The sequence below is a fragment of the Spermophilus citellus genome, assembly GCF_964194105.1.
Source record: "Spermophilus citellus genome assembly, chromosome: 11".
Lineage (NCBI taxonomy): Eukaryota > Metazoa > Chordata > Mammalia > Rodentia > Sciuridae > Spermophilus > Spermophilus citellus.
The window spans coordinates 2,280,827-2,299,311 of record NC_138192.1 but is presented as its reverse complement, the minus strand read 5'-3'; the positions used below and the strand labels follow the sequence as shown (position 1 = coordinate 2,299,311).

General features: G+C 40.5%; 1 protein-coding gene, 1 long non-coding RNA gene and 1 pseudogene across 3 annotated transcripts in view; 1 reads left to right on the top strand and 2 right to left on the bottom strand.

Moving 5' to 3' along the window:
• Positions 1 to 18,485, bottom strand: part of LOC308631121 — a 1,170,527-nt gene that overhangs the window by 70,150 nt on the left and 1,081,892 nt on the right. The gene's annotated exons all lie outside the window — the stretch shown is intronic.
• Positions 2,796 to 9,078, top strand: LOC308630480 (ubiquitin carboxyl-terminal hydrolase 31-like; annotated as a pseudogene). Its single transcript has 4 exons — positions 2,796 to 3,187; positions 3,285 to 3,425; positions 5,157 to 7,125; positions 7,682 to 9,078. The product of its transcript is annotated as a ubiquitin carboxyl-terminal hydrolase 31-like (transcript).
• On the bottom strand, positions 11,355 to 12,145 carry LOC308631200 (translation machinery-associated protein 16-like). The gene has a single exon (XM_081262185.1). The coding sequence runs from the start codon at positions 12,014 to 12,016 to the stop codon at positions 11,402 to 11,404; it is 615 nt and encodes a 204-aa protein (XP_081118311.1). The 5' UTR covers positions 12,017 to 12,145; the 3' UTR covers positions 11,355 to 11,401.

The following is an 18,485-nucleotide window of genomic DNA, read 5'->3' as shown; positions in this document are numbered from 1 at the left end:
ATTCTTTGGTAGAATCATAAGACTGTATTCCCCCTATAGTACATATTCTTCATCTCATTTTTAAATTTTCCTGTGAAATGTTCCAATGTCCATTCATTGTATTCAGGATAAAACTCAAAAGATTTATCTTGTCCTGCAAAGGTTTTCCGAGCATATTCCTTGACATGGACTGAATCTTCCATTACCACTATTGGACACCAGTGCTGAATTATATAAGCTGGCTTCCCAGGCTCTGACCTGGAGCACCCAGGCCTTAGACAATTTTGTTTGTCTGCCGGGACAGTTTCATCCTTTTTCTTCTATGTCTGCCTCTCAAAATTGACTCTTAATTTATGACTAAATTCAAAATCCATTTTTTTTGAATTGGCTTTGTAAAACTGCAGAGGAAAAAGGAGCTTCCCCCTTTCTTCCCTCCAGCTAGCAGATTGCTATGAACTCTGCTCAACAAATACATCCATTCAAGCCCCAAGTGCTCTGGATTTTACCTCTTAAGGCACAGGTGCTGCAGTCTGGCTGGGCACAAATCAGGAGCCACTCAAGCAGGAACAAACTTTATTTCTGAACTCCACCAGCATACTCCACACACACGCTCCCCAGGAACTCTCCCAAATGCCACCCACGTGGCTCCTCCAGGAACACCACACATCAACCGGAACACCCTCTACCAGAACTTCCCCAACCAATGCAAACTTTTCAGGAATCCCTGCAAGAGCTCAACCAGAACTCAACAGGAACTCCGCAAGAACTCAAAAGTCATCATCTTAATGGCTCACTGGCATCACCTCTCAACCGCTACTTCTGGCAAAAATGCCATGCGTCATCCTGACTCGGCTGTGGCCCTCAACACACAGGATGGTTGTTGGCTCCTATTAAGTGTTCACAAACTATTTGTTGAATGACAGGTTTAATATTTTTGAAATTATGTTCTCTTCCCCCAAACTGACACTGCTGACAGGTCCCATCTTCTGACCTAATCACAAATCAGGTCCCCATCAGGGCATAAAGCCTGAAGTCTTTCCTCCCCTACACTGTTGTCATAATGATCTCTCTGAAACAGAAATCTGGATGTGCCATGCCATTTTAAAAACTTCCATCACCCCTCCCTCACTTAAAGGCTGAATTCCATAGGCTACATGTGACTTCTAAGTTCTCATGATTTTCTCTTTCTTCTGCAGCCAATTTTCTGCAACTTGGAATTATGTGCTTCCCATCAACATCAGGGAGTTGCCTCATACACAAGTGACCCAAAGGCCTACATCATTCAAAAGTTTCATTATTTAATAACATTTCTTCCATGTGAATAAATCTAAACTGTATAGATGTCACAGCAATTTGTAACAGTGGATTCACCTTGGAGGAACACGTTTCACTCCACATGCCTCTGCCCAGAAGCTCTGTTATTAGTTCATACAGACATTTTCCTAAATCTACAGAAGAACATGTGCTAGTAGATTGGTGAACTTCTTCCTGTTATTTTATTGCATTCAAATCCTGTTTTGAAGTTTCTGATTTGGAAACATTACCCCAGGCATTAGTCTGAGCCCTAATAGCACTATTTAATGAAGATTTTAGTTATGTTTTTATAGTGTACAGGGAAGTAATTTGTAGAGTCATGGTTATGGTTCATATGTCTCACCAAAATTCATGTTGAAATTTAATCCCCATTGTGAGTTATTGAAAGGATAGAAATTTAATCCTTGTATGGGATTTGGGAGGTAATTAGGTTAAATGAGTTAATAGGAGTAGAACTGTAACAAATGGGACTCTGCTTTTAACAAAAAAAGAGGCAGAGAAACCTGAACTGGTACATTCTGCCTCATTCTGTGATGCCTTACACCACTTTGAGAGTCTACAAAGAGGATCCAACAAAAATAACTTTTCCATTTGCAGCACCTCATCATTGGATTCCAAGAAACATGAGGTGGGAAAAAACAAAACAAAAAATTGTGCTCTTTTTAAATTACTTTGTGGTATTAAGTAATAGCAACAGAAAATGGACTAAGATATTTATGCACACTAAAATTATAGAATGGAAGTCATCAAATGCATTCATAGAAGTTTGAAGATAAAATTTGACAAAGGAAGGGAGAAAGTTCCCTGAATCAGCTAAAGTGGTCACATGAAATTTTAGAAACTGTTAACTCAACAAGGTTAAAATTAATAATCTTTTACGTTTAGTAAATTTTTCACTTTTCAAATTTTGTACATAAAGTAATAATTTATTAATACCTCTTAAACTTTGTTACTTTAAATTTGCACATCTGGATTTAGAGAAAATGAAATGGCATTGTGTCTATATTTTCCTAGTTCCTCTTGCCATGACTGTTCCCTGCTGCCTGGAGTTCATCTCAAACATCCCACTATGCCTCATGTAATCCACATTTCACATCCACATCCTCTGTCACACAGCAAGTTTTCTCCTCCATGCTGGGTCCACTTGAAGTTTGGCTTTGATCATCAGTTTGGCTTGTATTTTGTCTCCCTATATATAGCTTTGCCATTAGCTTCACACTCTCCCTACAGTGAAGATCATTTATTCCTTCTTGCTGTCTCCACGGTGAGTGCAGTGTATGGCATACATGGATTCACATAACCTTGTTCCATAATGGAAGTTGCATAATACAGGTGTGGTAGTCAGATGTTCCTAACTGGAAAATCCTGAAATAAGTTCATTTGCTGGCTCAGCTGCCTCTGGGGTGTGTTTTGGGCATGAAGCCCCCAAGCCGGTGAGGGCTGTAGGTGGGATGAATTGGTGGCCTTGGCCGGTCCCAGGCGGGTGTGCGCGGTGAGGAGCGATGGCGACTGCCGCCAAGTCCCAGGTAGTGTTCCAGGCCGGGCCTCCTATGGCGGCAGCGGGCGGGAAGGAAAAGTGCTCCCTTAGAACGCCTGTTCTGGAGCGGCCGGTGGGAGGCGGCGGCAGCCGCCCCTCCTCGCCCACTTCGGTGCGCCTCTTCGCCCTCTTCGGCTTGTTCAGTGGGCAGCTTCGGAGCAGCGTCCTCAAGACGCTGATCTCGCTCTCGCACCTTCGCTCCAGAGGGCGTTGCCAGGACAGTGGCAGCCTCCGCAGCAGCTGCTTCTGCCCGGCGCCCCAACCGCGCCCACGTTGCCGCCCTGCCCGCCTGGCCCGTCTGGCCCGCCTGGCCCGCTGGCCTGCCTGCCCGTCTGCGCCCAGAGCCGGTGCCGGGAGGTAGGGGGGCTCTGCAACCGCGCAACGCCTGCTCTGAACACCTCGCTGCAGCGCCTCAGCAACACCCAGCTCTTCCGGAGCACCTGTGCTGGGCCAGTACTGGGGAGGGCAGACGGAGCTCTCCCTGACCCGAGCAGCAAAGGAGCCAGGGCTAGATCACCGAGAAGCTTGCGCATCTGTGCGGGCCCTCTGGACCCTAGAGTACACCCTGCAGCACAGTTGCGACTTCAAGAGTACTGTGTCTTCAGGGAATAGTCCGAGAAGGGCAATAGCTGGGTCAAATGGTGGTTCCATTCCCAGCTTTCCCAGAAATCTCCAAACTGCTTTCCATATTGGCCGCACCAATTTGCAGTCCCACCAGCAATGTACAAGTGTACCCTTTCCCCACATTCTCGCCAGCACTTGCTGTTTGACTTCAGAATGGCTGCCAATCTTACTGGAGTGAGATGGTATTTTAGGGTGGTTTTGATTTGCATTTCTCAGACTGCTAGAGATGGTGAACATTTTTTCATGTACTTGTTGATTGATTGTATGTCCTCCTCTGAGAAGTGTCTGTTCAGGTCTTTGGCCCATTTGTTGATTGGGTTATTTATTTTCTTATTGTTTAATTTTTTGAGTTACTACAGGGATACTGCCACATTGATGTTCATAGCAGCACAATTCACAATAGCTAGACTGTGCAACCAACCCCAATGCCCCTCAATAGATGAATGGATAAAAAAAATGTGGCATTTATACACAATGGAGTACTATGCAGCACTAAGAAATGACAAAATCATGGAATTTGCAGGGAAATGGATGGCATTAGAGCAGATTATGCTAAGTGAAGCTAGCCAATACCTAAAAAGCAAATGCCAAATGTCTTCTTTGGTATAATGAGAGCAACTAAGACCAGAGCGGGGAGGAAGAGCAGTAGGAAAAGATTAACATTAAACAGAGTCATGAGGTGGGAGGGAAAGGGAGAGAAAAGGGAAATTGCATGGAAATGGGAGGAGACCCTCATTGCTATACAAAATTACATATAAGAGGTTGTGAGGGGAATGGGAAAAAAATAAGGAGAGAAATGAATTAAAGTAGATGGGGTAGAGAGAGAAGATGGGAGGGGAGGGGGGATAGTAGAGGATAGGAAAGGTAGCAGAATACAACAGTTACTATTATGGCATTATGTAAAAATGTGGGTGTGTAACCGATGTGATTCTGCAATCTTTGTAATGTTTTGAATAACCAATAAAAATAAATAAACAAACAAAAAAAGAATAGAAACATAGATAAAAAGATCTAATTTAAGTCTTTGAAGCAAGCTAAGGGAATTGACATTATTCCATTTTAAAAAGCTAAAGTGCTAGGCTGTGGGGCGTAGCATGGTGGTAGAGCATGTGCTTACCATGCGCTAGGCTCTGGGTTTACCATCAGCACAACAACAACAACAACAAAAAAAGCTAAGGTATGGTGATTAATGTCCAATTGTAATTCCAGAAAAAAAGATGCTGAAATGTGGTTTTCTATTCTAAGCAAGAAGAAATAATAAGCAAGAAGAAATACTTATTATTAATACAGACAATTATGATACTCTACAGAAACATTGATTGTTGGTGGGGCCAAGGAAATGCTAGAGATAAATTTCAAGAAAGATTTTAAAACTTCTATTTCTGAAAAGAAAAATATTCTCTTTTATAAATAAGAGAATAGATAATTATTGGTCTGGTTAAAACTGTCATTTGAAAGTCAGAGACAGCCAGACAAACTAACACGGAGAACCTATGATTTTTACCTCAAGATATGTTCCCTAATATTTTAATCTGCAATATTCACTAACAATTTAACTGATGTATTTATTATGTACCATCATATCAATACATGTTGACATGTGAATATGTTTTTGCATATGAAATAAAATTACACAGTTGTTTAACTCTTAAAAAAAAGAGTACTCTGTCAAATAACGCACTTCAGGATGGGGGAATCCCAGCATGATGCCCAGGAGTCTCTGCTGTGGCTTTTGTATCTCCTTAATAAAGACCTCAATCCTGCTGGAAAGCAGGGGGGCCAGCCTCCTCTGAGGCCTCCATCAGAGACTGATATCATGCCCGTGGGACCATCTTCTCCTGTGTGTAGCACTTTTGTACAAGAACTTTTTCAAGCCCATTACAGATCTTCTTTGACATGTCCTCATTGTGAGAAACAGAGTAACACTTTGGATCTTTCCTCTGCATTTCTTTGCCAATTCCTGGAACCCACACAAAACCTCTCTGTTTCACTGTAGTGTATCAAGGGAAATGTCCTCATTGCATGAGGATTGCTGTGGCTGTGCCTCTGTTGGGGACTGTTTCCAGACTTCAGGAAGCAATATCTATGGAAACAAAGATCCCCACTGATCAGATTGCATTGACAGAAATATACTATGATAGATTCCACTTTTCCTTTTGTGTTACAGATGACCTGGAGACAATCCATGAAAGTGAAGGCATTTTTGCTTTAAGACTCCAGAAATATTTTGGCCTGAAGGAATTCTCAGTCAAAGAAGAATTCACTTAAACAACAATCTCAATCACTTGAAGTTTGGCTTGGATCATCAGAGACTGTCTTCCTCTACACAAACTGCAGCAAAGCAGGGGGAATTGGACCTGCCCACCACCAGAGCAGGCAGTGACAAGATTGTCATGCTGGTGTGTAACTGAGCCTGCACTGGGCAGCAGGGAAGGAGATTTGAACTGCCTTTTATGCTGCACTTAGAGAAGATGATAGCATGGGACCTTCTGCAGTAGACAATTTTGGAGAAGATGAAGTATTTCCTGAGGCCTACTGTTTGCATTCAAGTGTGTCCGTTCAGTTTACATGTGGTCAGTTTTGTGGGAATTACATACTTGCTGCCCCAGGAGGAACAGCCCCTGTGCCACCCAACAGTAGAAAGGGCATTAAAATCTCATGGACCAGGTGGCACTGCTCATGAGAAGTTAGTGGTAGGATGGGACAAGGAGACAAAAATTTCTTATTTGTACACACTGAAGATGAGTACATCCCAGATGCAGAAAGTGTCCGCCTACAGAAGGAGGGGCATCATCAACCTCAGACCTGCACTTTATCCCAGTGTTTCCAACTGTAAGCCAAAGAGGAACGACTGGCCCCAGATGATGCCTGGTGTTGCCCACACTGCAAGCAGCTGCAGGAGGGGAGCATCACGCGGAGCCTGTGCACTCTGCCTCATGTGCTATACACCTCAAGAGATTTCAACAGAAAGGTGACAGGAATGTGAAACTTCAGAACATGGTCAAGATCCCCTTGACTGTCCTGGACATGACTCTTCATGTGGTCAAGAGAAGCCAGAGCAGCTGGAGTTTTCTATCCCATTGGTCCCCATGGAGGCAGCCCTATGGACTCAGGAGGGACCCTTAGGACTACATCTATTACCTGTATGCTGTGTGCAATCACCATGGCACCATGCAAGGGGGGCACTACCCAGCATACTGGAAGAACTCCATGGATGGCCTCTGTTATTGCTTCAATGACAGTGATGTGCAGCAGCTGTCGGAGGACAAAGTGTGCCCGCAGACAGCCTATATAATCTTCTACCAAAGGCAGATAGCCATCCCATCATGGTGGGCTAACAGCTCAGTAGCCAGCTTCACAAGTTCTTCCCTGTTCGAGCACTGGGTGAGCTAGCTTCCAGGGAGCAAGCAAGCCAGTGTGACTTCAGCGGCCTCCTGCAGATGAACCTCCCTGGCCTCACTCTTCAAGTCCATGGAAATGACTGCGGAAAGGAGTGAAGATGATGCTGGCTTTTCAACGCGGCCATTTGTGAGGAGTGTCCAGAGTCAGAGCTTGTCCTCCAGATCATCTGTGACCAGCTCCTTGGCTGTTAATGAAAATTGCAAGAGAACTTCTTGGTCCCTGTCTGTGAAGTTGCAGATGTGCTCCATTTTTCCTTCCCACCTCTCAGGGTGAAGCCAGATTTAAAGATAGGTAGTTAGTGTAGGTAGGTAAATCGGGTCTAATATTGAGTAAAATTGAAAATGAAGGCCATATAGAGAATGGAGCCTGGGAAAGAAGAGCAGCACTTGGGAAATTGAAATGTTAATGTTCCCAAGGCCCAGAGCCCATCCCAAGGAAATGTGAATGAAGCAGCTCCCAGCAAACAGGGAGATGCTAATCCAAAAGTTCTTCCTGGCCAGATTACTCCTTTGGCCCACCCGCTCCCCACCCTTTGGGCCTTCCCATCGAAATTCCATCAGTGAAAGATAAGAGAACAAAGGACAGGAATGCTGACAGAATTGCAGGAAAGCTAAATGAAGACCTTAGTTATAAAAGAGAGAAGACCTCCCCCCTTCCATGGATTCCACCTCTTGGGTCCCTTTCTTCCTCTGGGAGAAGTCTTTTCTGCTGTCCTTATTTAAGCTTCTACTTTCCACTCTAAACTTGCCTCAGCGTGCTTCTCTGGTGTTATACTTCAGCACTGGGGAAGCAAGGACTCATCACCAGTAATCAGCGGTAACAAGGGGACTCTCCAGTTCACAGCTCTGCCTCCACCTTAGAGAAGATCTGGGAAGCAGTGGATGACAAGGTCTCCATCTCTTGCCTTGGCAGCTTGAGGAACCTTTCCAGCAGTTATCAGGAAGCAAGTGATAGTCACAGTCTATGAGAACACAAGGCTGTTAGCTGAGCCCTCCTGGCTGTCATGTAGGGTGTGTTCAGAGATGAGTCAGATACCCCAAATTGAATTCCAGTGTTCAATTTTAGATACACAGAGCAAAAACTTAGCCCAAGGGGATCGCTTACCACATGTCTCCTATGCATTTTATAACAATAACCAGATTGCTTGCATGGATCAGAATGATCTCATGGACTTCTCTCCAGTCAAAGAAGTGAAACCCCAGGCCACCCAGGCTCACTCACAAATAGAACCAGAGAGCACAACCAAGAAGTCCCCCAGTTCCAAAGGCATTTCTGAGCCAGATCAAAGCTTGCAAAGGGGAGAGCATCCTTGGCAAGCCAAGAATCATCTCTTTCAAATACATCCCCTTCTTTTCTGTTCCTGTCAACATTACTCTAAAGCCTTCTCACTCTTGAAGCAAAGGATATTCTTCTAGGGCCTGTGGAAGGCATTCATGCCCTGCTCCTGACCAGCCCAATCCCATGATTCCACACCAACTCCCTTGCCACAGAAGCAGAAGTCAGCTTCTGATTACACTGCTTCCTCTACATCTGCTAAAAAAGCCTCAGGCTCTGCCACCAGTGGCCCCTTCCCTCCTAGGAAGAAGAGGACTTCAGAGTGAACATTGAGTAGGGAGAACTCCAGACAAAGCCTGGGTTCCCACAGAGCCAGTGTTACCTCCATCTCCAAACCCAACTCCCCTTGCGTGAGCGAGGCCAGAGCCAGGGAGGGCAAAGGTAACAGCAAGCATGTGTGGAGCTCCTCTGTGGTCAGCCTGTACCTCCCCAGCATGAGTGTGCAGTCTGGTCTGAAGAGGGACAGCAAGTCTGAGGATAAGGGTCTGTCCTCCTTCAAGGAAACTAGGAGGTTGATGAACCTCAGCAAGACAACCTTGTTGTCTAAAAAGACACGTGAGAGCTCTGTCAAGCCAGACCATATGAGTGCCAGTGATGACAAGGCTGAGAAAGCCCACAGCCTCCGGGGGGGCCCCCAGCAGCCAAATGCATATGCAGTTGCAAAGGAGCAGCTTGTCTCCAAGGAGCCTGCCCCCACTGAACATTCCCTGCTCTCTGCTCACAAGGCCATGTTTTCCCAGCTGGATTCCACTCTTCCCTCATCTCCCAGAGGCAAGCAGCCTGATGTGAAAGCCTCCAAAAAGTTCCCTTCTAGCATGCAGACCTCTGACCAGCCTTCTCAGAAACCTCAGGGACATTTCCGCAGCCTAAGTGTTCTCTGTCTGTAAAGATGTTTATTTAGCAGCCCTTCTCGCCCACCAAAGCCCTCTATGCATTTGTTTTGTTATTTTTTGGTCATGTGCCTGATTGCGTGTGCGTGCATGTGTGCATCTGTTAGTGAGTGTGTGTTTGTATGCAAGGAAAAGTCAGTTGTAAATTGTTAAAAGAGTCACCTTATTCTGCCATTGAACCAAGTTACAGCTATAGGCAAAGTATTGATACCAGGCTAACTGAAGTCATCATAGACAATGCCTGGACAGTCCCTTTAGCAATTATATATTTATATATATATATATATATATATATATATATATATATATATATATATTTATTTATTTATTTATTTATTTATTTTTTTTTTCTTTCTAGAGAAATCTAATGACTCTCACTGGACACTAGGGTCTTGAAACCTGTGAACCAGTTAAGCTATCATTAGTGTATGGAAGGGTGGATTATTTGATCAGGATTTGTGCACACTGTGGGTTGTAGAGTGGCACCAGGAGCTCTAAAAACTGTGAAAATAACATATGAAACAAACCAAGGGAAAAACTGTTGCTTTTGGCATTTGTGCCCCATTTACCAGTCTTTGTAAAGGGAAATATTTTAACACTAATATTTCTAAGGTATCTATACTCAGCTAGTCCAGGATGAATGTGCATCAGTAAATGGGTTAAAGAGAAAAAAACCTTAAAATAAATAAATCTAGAGGATAAAAGTTTCATGTGGTTCATGGTTTGAAAGTTGACAGACCATGGTCAGTTAGCAGTGTGGCTTTTGGGTTATGATGAAGCACAGAACACCATGATATAGAAATCATGAGGAAGCAAATCTGTTCACCTCATGGTGGCTGGGGAAGCACAGAGAGGAAGAGGAGCAGTCAGGCTTCTCATCCTTCCTTTAAAGGCATGCTCCAAATAACCAGACTTCTACTAGGCCCCACCTCCTAAAGGTTCCATCATATCCCAATAGCACCACTGTCTGGAGACCTGTGGACATTCAAAATCCAAAATATAGCAATGGGTACTTTGTGCTTAAATGTCTGCTGAATCTAGAGATGGAGATCATGGAGAAGAGGAACTTGTACCCTAGGTCTATAACAAAAAGCTTTGTACATAACTATGCCCAATGTTATGTCTGTAATTAAGTTAATACCATCATTCGTAAGAAGTGCTGCAATTTACCTGTTAATATAGTCATGTTTCACATTACAACATTTTAGTCAACACATCATACAACTGTGGTCCCATATATTTTTAATTTTTCAAGTTTTGTTACATAAAGTAATGTTTTTTTAATACTGAAAAATTCCTGTGGCTTAGTGATGTCATGGCTATTGTAACTTTGGAGCACAATATACTACCCAGATGTTTGTGGTGTTACTGATGTAAATAACACTGCCAACTCAATATAAAATGATAGCACATATATATTATGTATGACACATAGTACTCTTTTTTTCTGTTTCTAACCTTTACTTCTGGCTCAGAAAAAAATAAATGATAATGTATAATCTATTGGTGAATATGACTTCACTATCAAATTCTTCCCTATTTGTAAGAAAAAAAATAGGTTTAATGTTTAAGAGAAGAATTGGTTTAACACAATTTTGTTATTATCACAATTTAAGAAATATCCACAGGAACCTCTTGGAAAACAGTTTACTGAACATTCACCCCATTTGGGAGATTAGGCAATCCTGAATCCACATAAGGAAAAAATTTAAAACACATTTTGTCCTCACACATTACTTTTCCTCTGCACAAAGTTCAGATTAAATGTCTTTAAAGATCACTTTTGAATGTCTCCCTCAAGAGCTCACATAATAGAAGCGTGGTGCCTAGTGTGGCAATGTTAAGAGGTGGTGGTAGTACCTTTAAGAGATGGGCCTAGTGAGAGGTCATTACTGGCCCCTCCCCATTCTCTGGTGTTCTGTCTCACTACCTTCTGTCACACCCTCCTGCATGGATTATGATGTCATCCACTGTGAAGTGAGATTGCCAGAGGCCCTTACCAGAGCCAGTACTTGTGGATTTCAACCTCCAAAATCATGAGCTAAATAAATGTCTTTTCTTAATAAGTAACCTAACCTTGAGTATTTCATTATAGCAACTGAAAACAGATTAATACAACTTTTATCTATTTCAGCAACTTAATATAAATGAAATGCAACCTTCATTTTTAAATAAAAATAACACCATATTTTAAACTGCAAATAGGACTCTCCTTATAAAACAATGAGTTCAATAGCAAATTCTTATGTCTAGATAATTATTTACCATAATTAATGTGTGTGTAATTTGAAGCTCTCAAATTATTTTCAACTCAAGACAATCAGGCTACTGGAGTCATTTCTTCATCTGAGTTATTTGATTCACCTTTTAGTTCCAATTCCTCTAAATTTTTGTCTATAGTTAAAATAGTTTTCCTCTTCCTCTTCTTAGGAACTGCATCATTAGCACAGATTTTTCTCATTTTAATGTTTGGCAATTTCTTCAGATCAAAATCCCATTCCCTAAAAGTTTTCAGATTGTTTGCATTTAAAATGTCTGGGATCTCAAGGCCATATCCTTCATACTGCTGTCTCTCCCGCTCCATCGTCTGCTTGATAACTGTTTCCCAGGAAAAGTGCCGCCTTCCTTGCCTGTCCTTGATGCTGTTATGTAACTCGATCTGCTCCAGCTCACTGCTAAATCTATTTAAATACCTTTCAACTAATTCACAAGCATCTTTCTTTGAATACCCCATTTTTTTGGGGGGATCCAGTTGACTTTGAAACCACTGCAGTTTTTCACCAATAAGATTGAGACGTAAGGCCTTTTCATTCTTCAACTTTTCTTTCTTATCATGTTTGTGGGCCTCTCTTGTAATTTGAGCTGCTTTTCTACTATATGGATGGATGACTTTTTTTTCCTGTCCTGTACTTCTTCCCTTTGGAACTTTAGGCATGGTGACGTCCAGGAGGCCGCGGAGAGCCTCCGCACTCCAGATCCATCAATCACTAACCACAGCCGCAGCAGCACACGCGGATACTCCAGGCTGAACACACTTGGGATCCCGGGAGCTGTGGGGGACAGACCGGAAGACGACACATAGTACTTGATAATTTAAAAATGACCGTAAATGATTTATGCATTTACTATATTTTGTATGTTATATTAGAGGGTACTCCTTATTTAGAAAAATGTTTACTGTACAACAGAGATACAATTTTAATTTAATATCACTGATTGTCCCGTCCGGCAGGACACATCAACGTGGGCAGCGAACCTAGATGGGGAGGAATGAAGGGACAAGAGACAGGAAAGGTGACAGCAAGACAAAAGTTCTGATCAAGCTGCAAACTTTTATTGTTCACACAGGGGTATTTATATGCTGGGGGATGGGGAAGCTCTCTAATCAGCAATTGCTGGATGTGGGTGGTAAAACTGCCAGCTGCAAGATGTCTGATGATCCTGATAACCGCAGGATGTTCCAGGGAGATAGGTAGCTGCAGGATGCCTCCTGGGCAGGATGTCTCCCAGGGGGCTGTCAGGCTAATCTTTGAAGGAAAATTTCCTTCTAGTCCCCGACAACTGATATCTAATTTTTATTGTGTCCTCTCTGCCTTTTTATTTTTTAATTTTTTTTCTTTTTAAATTATTTTCTTAGTAAATAGATCTTTATTTTATTTATTTATACATGGTGTTGAGAATCAAATCCAGTGCCTCACACATGCCAGGCAAGGGTAATATCGCTGAGCCTCAGTCCCAGCCCATTTCTGCCTTTTTATAAATAATATTTTTCTTCCCCTCTCCCATGATTATTCATCATATTTTTCCTGTTTGCCACTCAAAGCTCCATCTTTGCTCAAGAATATTCAAGAGTATGGAATTCTGTCAGAAGAACACATCCTAAGGCATTGCCATTCATTACAAGTTGTATGAAATTCACCTTTCTGCTTGAACTTGAGCACCTGCCTCCAAATCACTGAATTCATTTTCAATCAGGTGTCAGCTCATGAACTTGCTCATTTTCCTTTACCTTTTTTATTTCTTTAAGGAAATTCATATAACCCTTTTCAATTACATACTATAATTTCTCACTCAGTTCCATCCTAGTTGGTTTTCTTATCTTCTTTATAGCTGTCACCTCTGAACCTTTTTATGCATTATAAAACCCAAGCATTGTCTTTTAAATGTAAGTGTTCATAAGAAGTGTGTGGGAGACTTCAATAATATGTGCAAAGAACCAATATTCTGACTCAGCCATTTTGGAGAATTTCATCTTTACAAATGTGACAGAGGCTTCTGAGGCTAGTCTCTGGGGTCAGTGAACCTCACTCAGACACTTTCAACTCACCAGACTTCTGAGAAGACTTAACCTCTACTCTTTATTTCTGACCCACTGTGAACAAAATGCACTGTTTTGTTTGTTATGTTCTGCTGAGGGCCATTGCCAAGTAGGAATGATGCATTGAAATTTCCTTGCCAGCGTACCCCATGTTAAATGGACTTGCCTTGGAAATTCGCTGTGACATTGCATGTGTGTTTGAGAAAGGTAACCCTGCTCAAGGACCAGGGTGGATCCAGGTTTAGGGTGTATCCTGCAGGTTTTAGGAAGTATCCCGCTCCTTGGGTTTAGGGCGTTCCCGGTTTAAGACAATTTGGGTTTAGGGCGTTCCTGGTTTAAGGTTATTGCTGCTGGGAATAAGGCATATCCTGCTGCCTGAGTTCCCGTTGAGTTCTCGTGGAATTCAGAAAGTATTTGGGACGTGAATGGTGCGGCAGAACTTGGATTTCCCCAGAACGTGTGTAGAGGCTGGTGTGAGTTTGGGAATAAAGAATTGCTGTTTGAATCTACAAGGTATGTGGTGGCTCGTGATTCTGTGCCCAGCCAAGACTGCGGCAATGTTCATTATTTAACTTCCATTTTTTTCATATTACTCTCAATTCTCTCTCAAGTTAGAAATATCTTTCTCCAAATGTCTTAATTTTGATCCTTTGCTTGAGAATTATTTCTTTGATTTCATGGCAAATCACTTACATTTATAAAGTGACTTGGTTAACAACTTTATGCTTTTCCCATGTCATACCAGTCTATAAACAGATTAGTCAAATTGTTGATTACCTTTATAGCTTCTAAGAATGAATTTGAGATAGGGTCTGAGATAATGTCAGGATCAGAAAAGACAAACATTTTTTATGTATATGTCACAAATTTCAATTATCTTGGATATAAATTCTCTAGTTACACCTGGCCCATTTCTCTTCATTAAACTATGTTCAGAACCATATATCAGTATTTACAAATAAGGGTTCCTTGTTCCTGATAATTTTACAGGCTAATGGTAAATATTTGTTTTCTTAGAGTACATTATTCCAATTTATTCAACTTCAATTGAAAACATGTGTGTGTATACACATAAAAAATGTACCCTTTTGTTTGTTATGTTCATTATTTAACTTCCAACTTTTTTCATATTAATCTCAATTCTGTCTAAAGTTGGAAACATCTTCCTCCAAAGGTCTTGATTTTGATCATTTGAGATATATAACAGATTGAGTGTCCTCTATCCAAAATGCTTGGGAGCAAACATTTTAGATTTTGGAATTTTTAAAAATTTTGATACACTTGTATAAATATAACTATAACACAAAACCATTTATATTTCATGTACACTTTATGCCCTTATCCACATAGACTGAAGGTGATTGTATAAAATAGTTTAAGTTTACCATTGTTTTAAATATGAGCCATTGCATAGACCAGATGTGGAATTTTCCTCTCAAAGTTCATGTCAGTGCTCAAACAGTTTTGGATTTTAAAACATTTCAAGATTTTCAGATTAGGGATTCTCACTCTATAATAAGAAAAGTAACTGATATCTCCTTAATTTATAGGGAATAGGACAGTAGGTGCAATTGTGTTCTGATTTAAGATCTTTAGTCAAATATCATCCAACACCAAACTCAATTTTGCTTTTTAATTCTTTTATAGAAGCTAATAGAATCTCTGCATGTCACGGGACTAATGCCAGTATGTCCCTATTTATTACATATTCCAATGGCTCTTGAGACCCATTTTGTTATAATCTCGCCCAAATTTTGCCCTTTACCATGACAGTGATTGCATATAATTCTGTTTGTAGAAGAAACATTTTTATGTTCTTCCCCTCTGAAGTATAAACCTTGTTTCTAAATTCATTTTATCAATACCTGACAAGCCTTAATGACTCCCTGAAAATAGCTGAAAAGAAATTTGAGAGGCACATGTGTCAGAAAGTGGACTAGGCTATTGTACATTTATTTGAACATTTGATTTTTGCAGACATATAACTACACATCTCTAAATGCTTTCTTTAGAAAAATAAGTCACATTTAACCTTAAATTTACATTACTCTGAACAATAGCTACACATCTGAGAGACCACATTGAGTAATATATTTCACTTTCATAGATAAATGTGAATGTCTATGCATTTGTGTGCTTCCTTGCAGTTGCAAATGCATCCAACCTATTTAGTCTTGCTTGGATAACTAAATAGTACTGCTGCTAGAATTTTTAAAATGTGAAACTCTTAGGTTAAAGTTAGGTAATTGGTTTCAAAATAGAATATATTTCATATAGAGATTTTGACTAAATTGAAGAATATCAAGTGGTCTTCATTCAAGATCAAGGAAGCTTAATGATTATCATAATGAATAATTTGGGATTCTATAGGATTGTGTTTTACATAGATCACCCATCTATATTCTGACCCCATCAACCGAAACTCCCTGGACATATGTACTTTCCAGGGAAATTGGAATGATTTATGAGTGGTTCTCATTGTGGCCATCACCAAATCACCTAAGTGATTCTCACCCTAGTGCCAATGATATGGAGTAAATTTTTACTCCCCACCCAAAAGAATGTTTAGGTTCTATCTCAAGTACCTTTTTTGGAAATAGGACCTTTGCAGTCATAATTAGATAAGCTGAGGTTATCTTGGAATAGAGTTGGCCATTGATCCAATATACCTGGAGTCCTTATAAGAAGAGTACAAGAGACAGTCACACAGATGAACCGAGAGAAAAGCCATGTGAAGAGAAAGCAGAGACTTAAGTAATGTAGTGTCAAAGATTGCTGAAAGCACCAGAAACTAGGAGGAGATGAGGAAGTATTCCCCTTAGGCTTCATAGATACATGTCTCTGCCAACACCTTGATTTCTGATTCATAGCCTCTGAAACTGTGAGACAATATTATTGTTTGTTATTTAAACCACAAGATTTTTCAAATTTTGCTATGGCAATGATAGTAAACAAATATAACTACTTATTCAGGAAGTAAGGCAAAGGGAACTGTCTTTTGAAAGGTCTATGCCCTCTAGTGATTCTGCAATGAGCAAGCTTTGGGATCAAGAGATAGATGATCTCTGGGATTCTAAAATCTCAGGTATGATGATGGGAGAACACATATGTATTTCATGCAGGAGGTTTATATCTATTTCATTGATGAAAACTAACTCATCTTGACAGTGATAGAAGAGAAATCTCCTAATTGTGATAATGAAGCTCTACATGAGGCTATTCTGTAGTTGCTACCCTAGAAGTACAAGGCACTTGAAGGTCAATCCAATTTCATTTTGACAAACAACTCAACTTAAAGTTATTTGCTCTTGGAGATATGATGCTTATTCAGATTTTCGTGAGTAAGTGTTAGGGTGCTAATACATTTGCCTCATAATGGACAATATATCTTCTATGTATGAACATCTAGTTGTTTTGCAATTATTTCTGATGATTGATATTAAACTATTATTTATTGGACTGTGGCACCAAATACAAATTTATTTTTCATACTGCTGAATTTAGACGTGCCTCTCTCCCATCTGGGTCTGCCCTAGTGACACAATAGTGTCTTACACAGCGCAGAGACAGCATGAGAGATTCACGCCATGCCCAGAGCTGACAGAGTGCCTGAGTAATGGCAGCTGTCTCCTCAAACACTAGAAGGGCCTCCATGCATAGCAGCAGCAACCAATGACTCCCAACTCCACAGTACATCTTGTTCAACATCATTCAACATCACTTTTTCTTTATTACAGGTCTTCACTGTGGACTACCAATGGGGATCCTGAAGGAAATGCAATTCTATGAGGAGTTCTTTTTTTTCCTCCAGAGAAAGAAAAGAAAAACTCTAGCAATTTTCTCCCATATAGTAAATTATTGAACAAAACAGGGTTAAAAATTACTCAAAAGTGATCAGGCACTTAGGAAACAGAAGAGGAAACTGCCTGTCACAGCCCTATGTATGGAAGAGGCTTGCAACATAATTATTGGGAGATATCTGATTTTTGTCTTCATAATGAACACACACACACACACACACACACACACACACACACGAATACATGCACACACATTTGTGTTTGGGTTACTGTAAACAATCTTTCATGATAGTTTTGTCTAGCCTAACAGGGATTCTCAGATGGAAGTTCACTATCAAGTTTATTTAATAATAGTCTTTCATTTTCTGGTCTCATAAATGAAAAAGCTTGCTTATTTTTATTTTTTTTCTCTTTTTTTCCCATTTCAACTTTATTTAGAGATTGAGGATAATGTGAATACCAAAGTACACACGAAAGAAGAAACAAGTGTGAAAACTGGTAGAACGTGCGTTAGAATTTCCTTCAATCTAGTCTAAACACTGAGGCTGATCTAAATCTCTGATGTGGAATTCTGCCCTATGAGATTATACTGACTTATTTTTAGAATATTGCAGCACTTTATCTTCTATCGTTTATTTTTGAATTGACAACATTAGTGTATGGGAGGTATCCACAATGATATTTAAATGACCAATTTTTGAATACATGACCTGCAGTGTATTGTGTGGTATTCAAGATCAGAGACCATGTCTAAACTTCCTTGTATATATCATTTTCTTAGCTTGGACCTGGCACATAGTAGTAACTTAATACCTTCTTTTACTTGAATTGTTTCTGGCTTCTAACAATAGGGTGGAAAGGAGCAAACAAAATACTGTGCCATATATCACAAATAATTGGGAATAAGATGTGGTTCTTATTGGATGTGATTCTATTATATTTCAGGGTCTGACATAAGACAAAAAATATCATAACCAATTCATTAATAAAAATGAAGATTGTGACTGTTTACATTATGATCAGAGGTACTACCTCTGTCCCCCATGTCACCTACTAGTTCCTAATGACTAGAATACACCAGAATGCCACAACTTTTTGGCATTCATATATGCTTATATATAATAAAAATGCAATTCAAACATATGCTTTCTCAGGCTGGGGTTGTGGCTTAGGAGTAGAGTGCTCATCTAGCATGTGCAGGACTCTAAGTTGGATCCTCAGCACCACATAAAATAAATAAATAAAATAAAGGTCTCGTGTCCAACTACTCCTAAAAAAATAAATAT

Bases quoted from the DNA above. Each gene is read 5' to 3' on its own strand.
- LOC308631200 (XM_081262185.1), bottom strand. From the start codon at position 12,016: ATGCCTAAAGTTCCAAAGGGAAGAAGTACAGGACAGGAAAAAAAAGTC.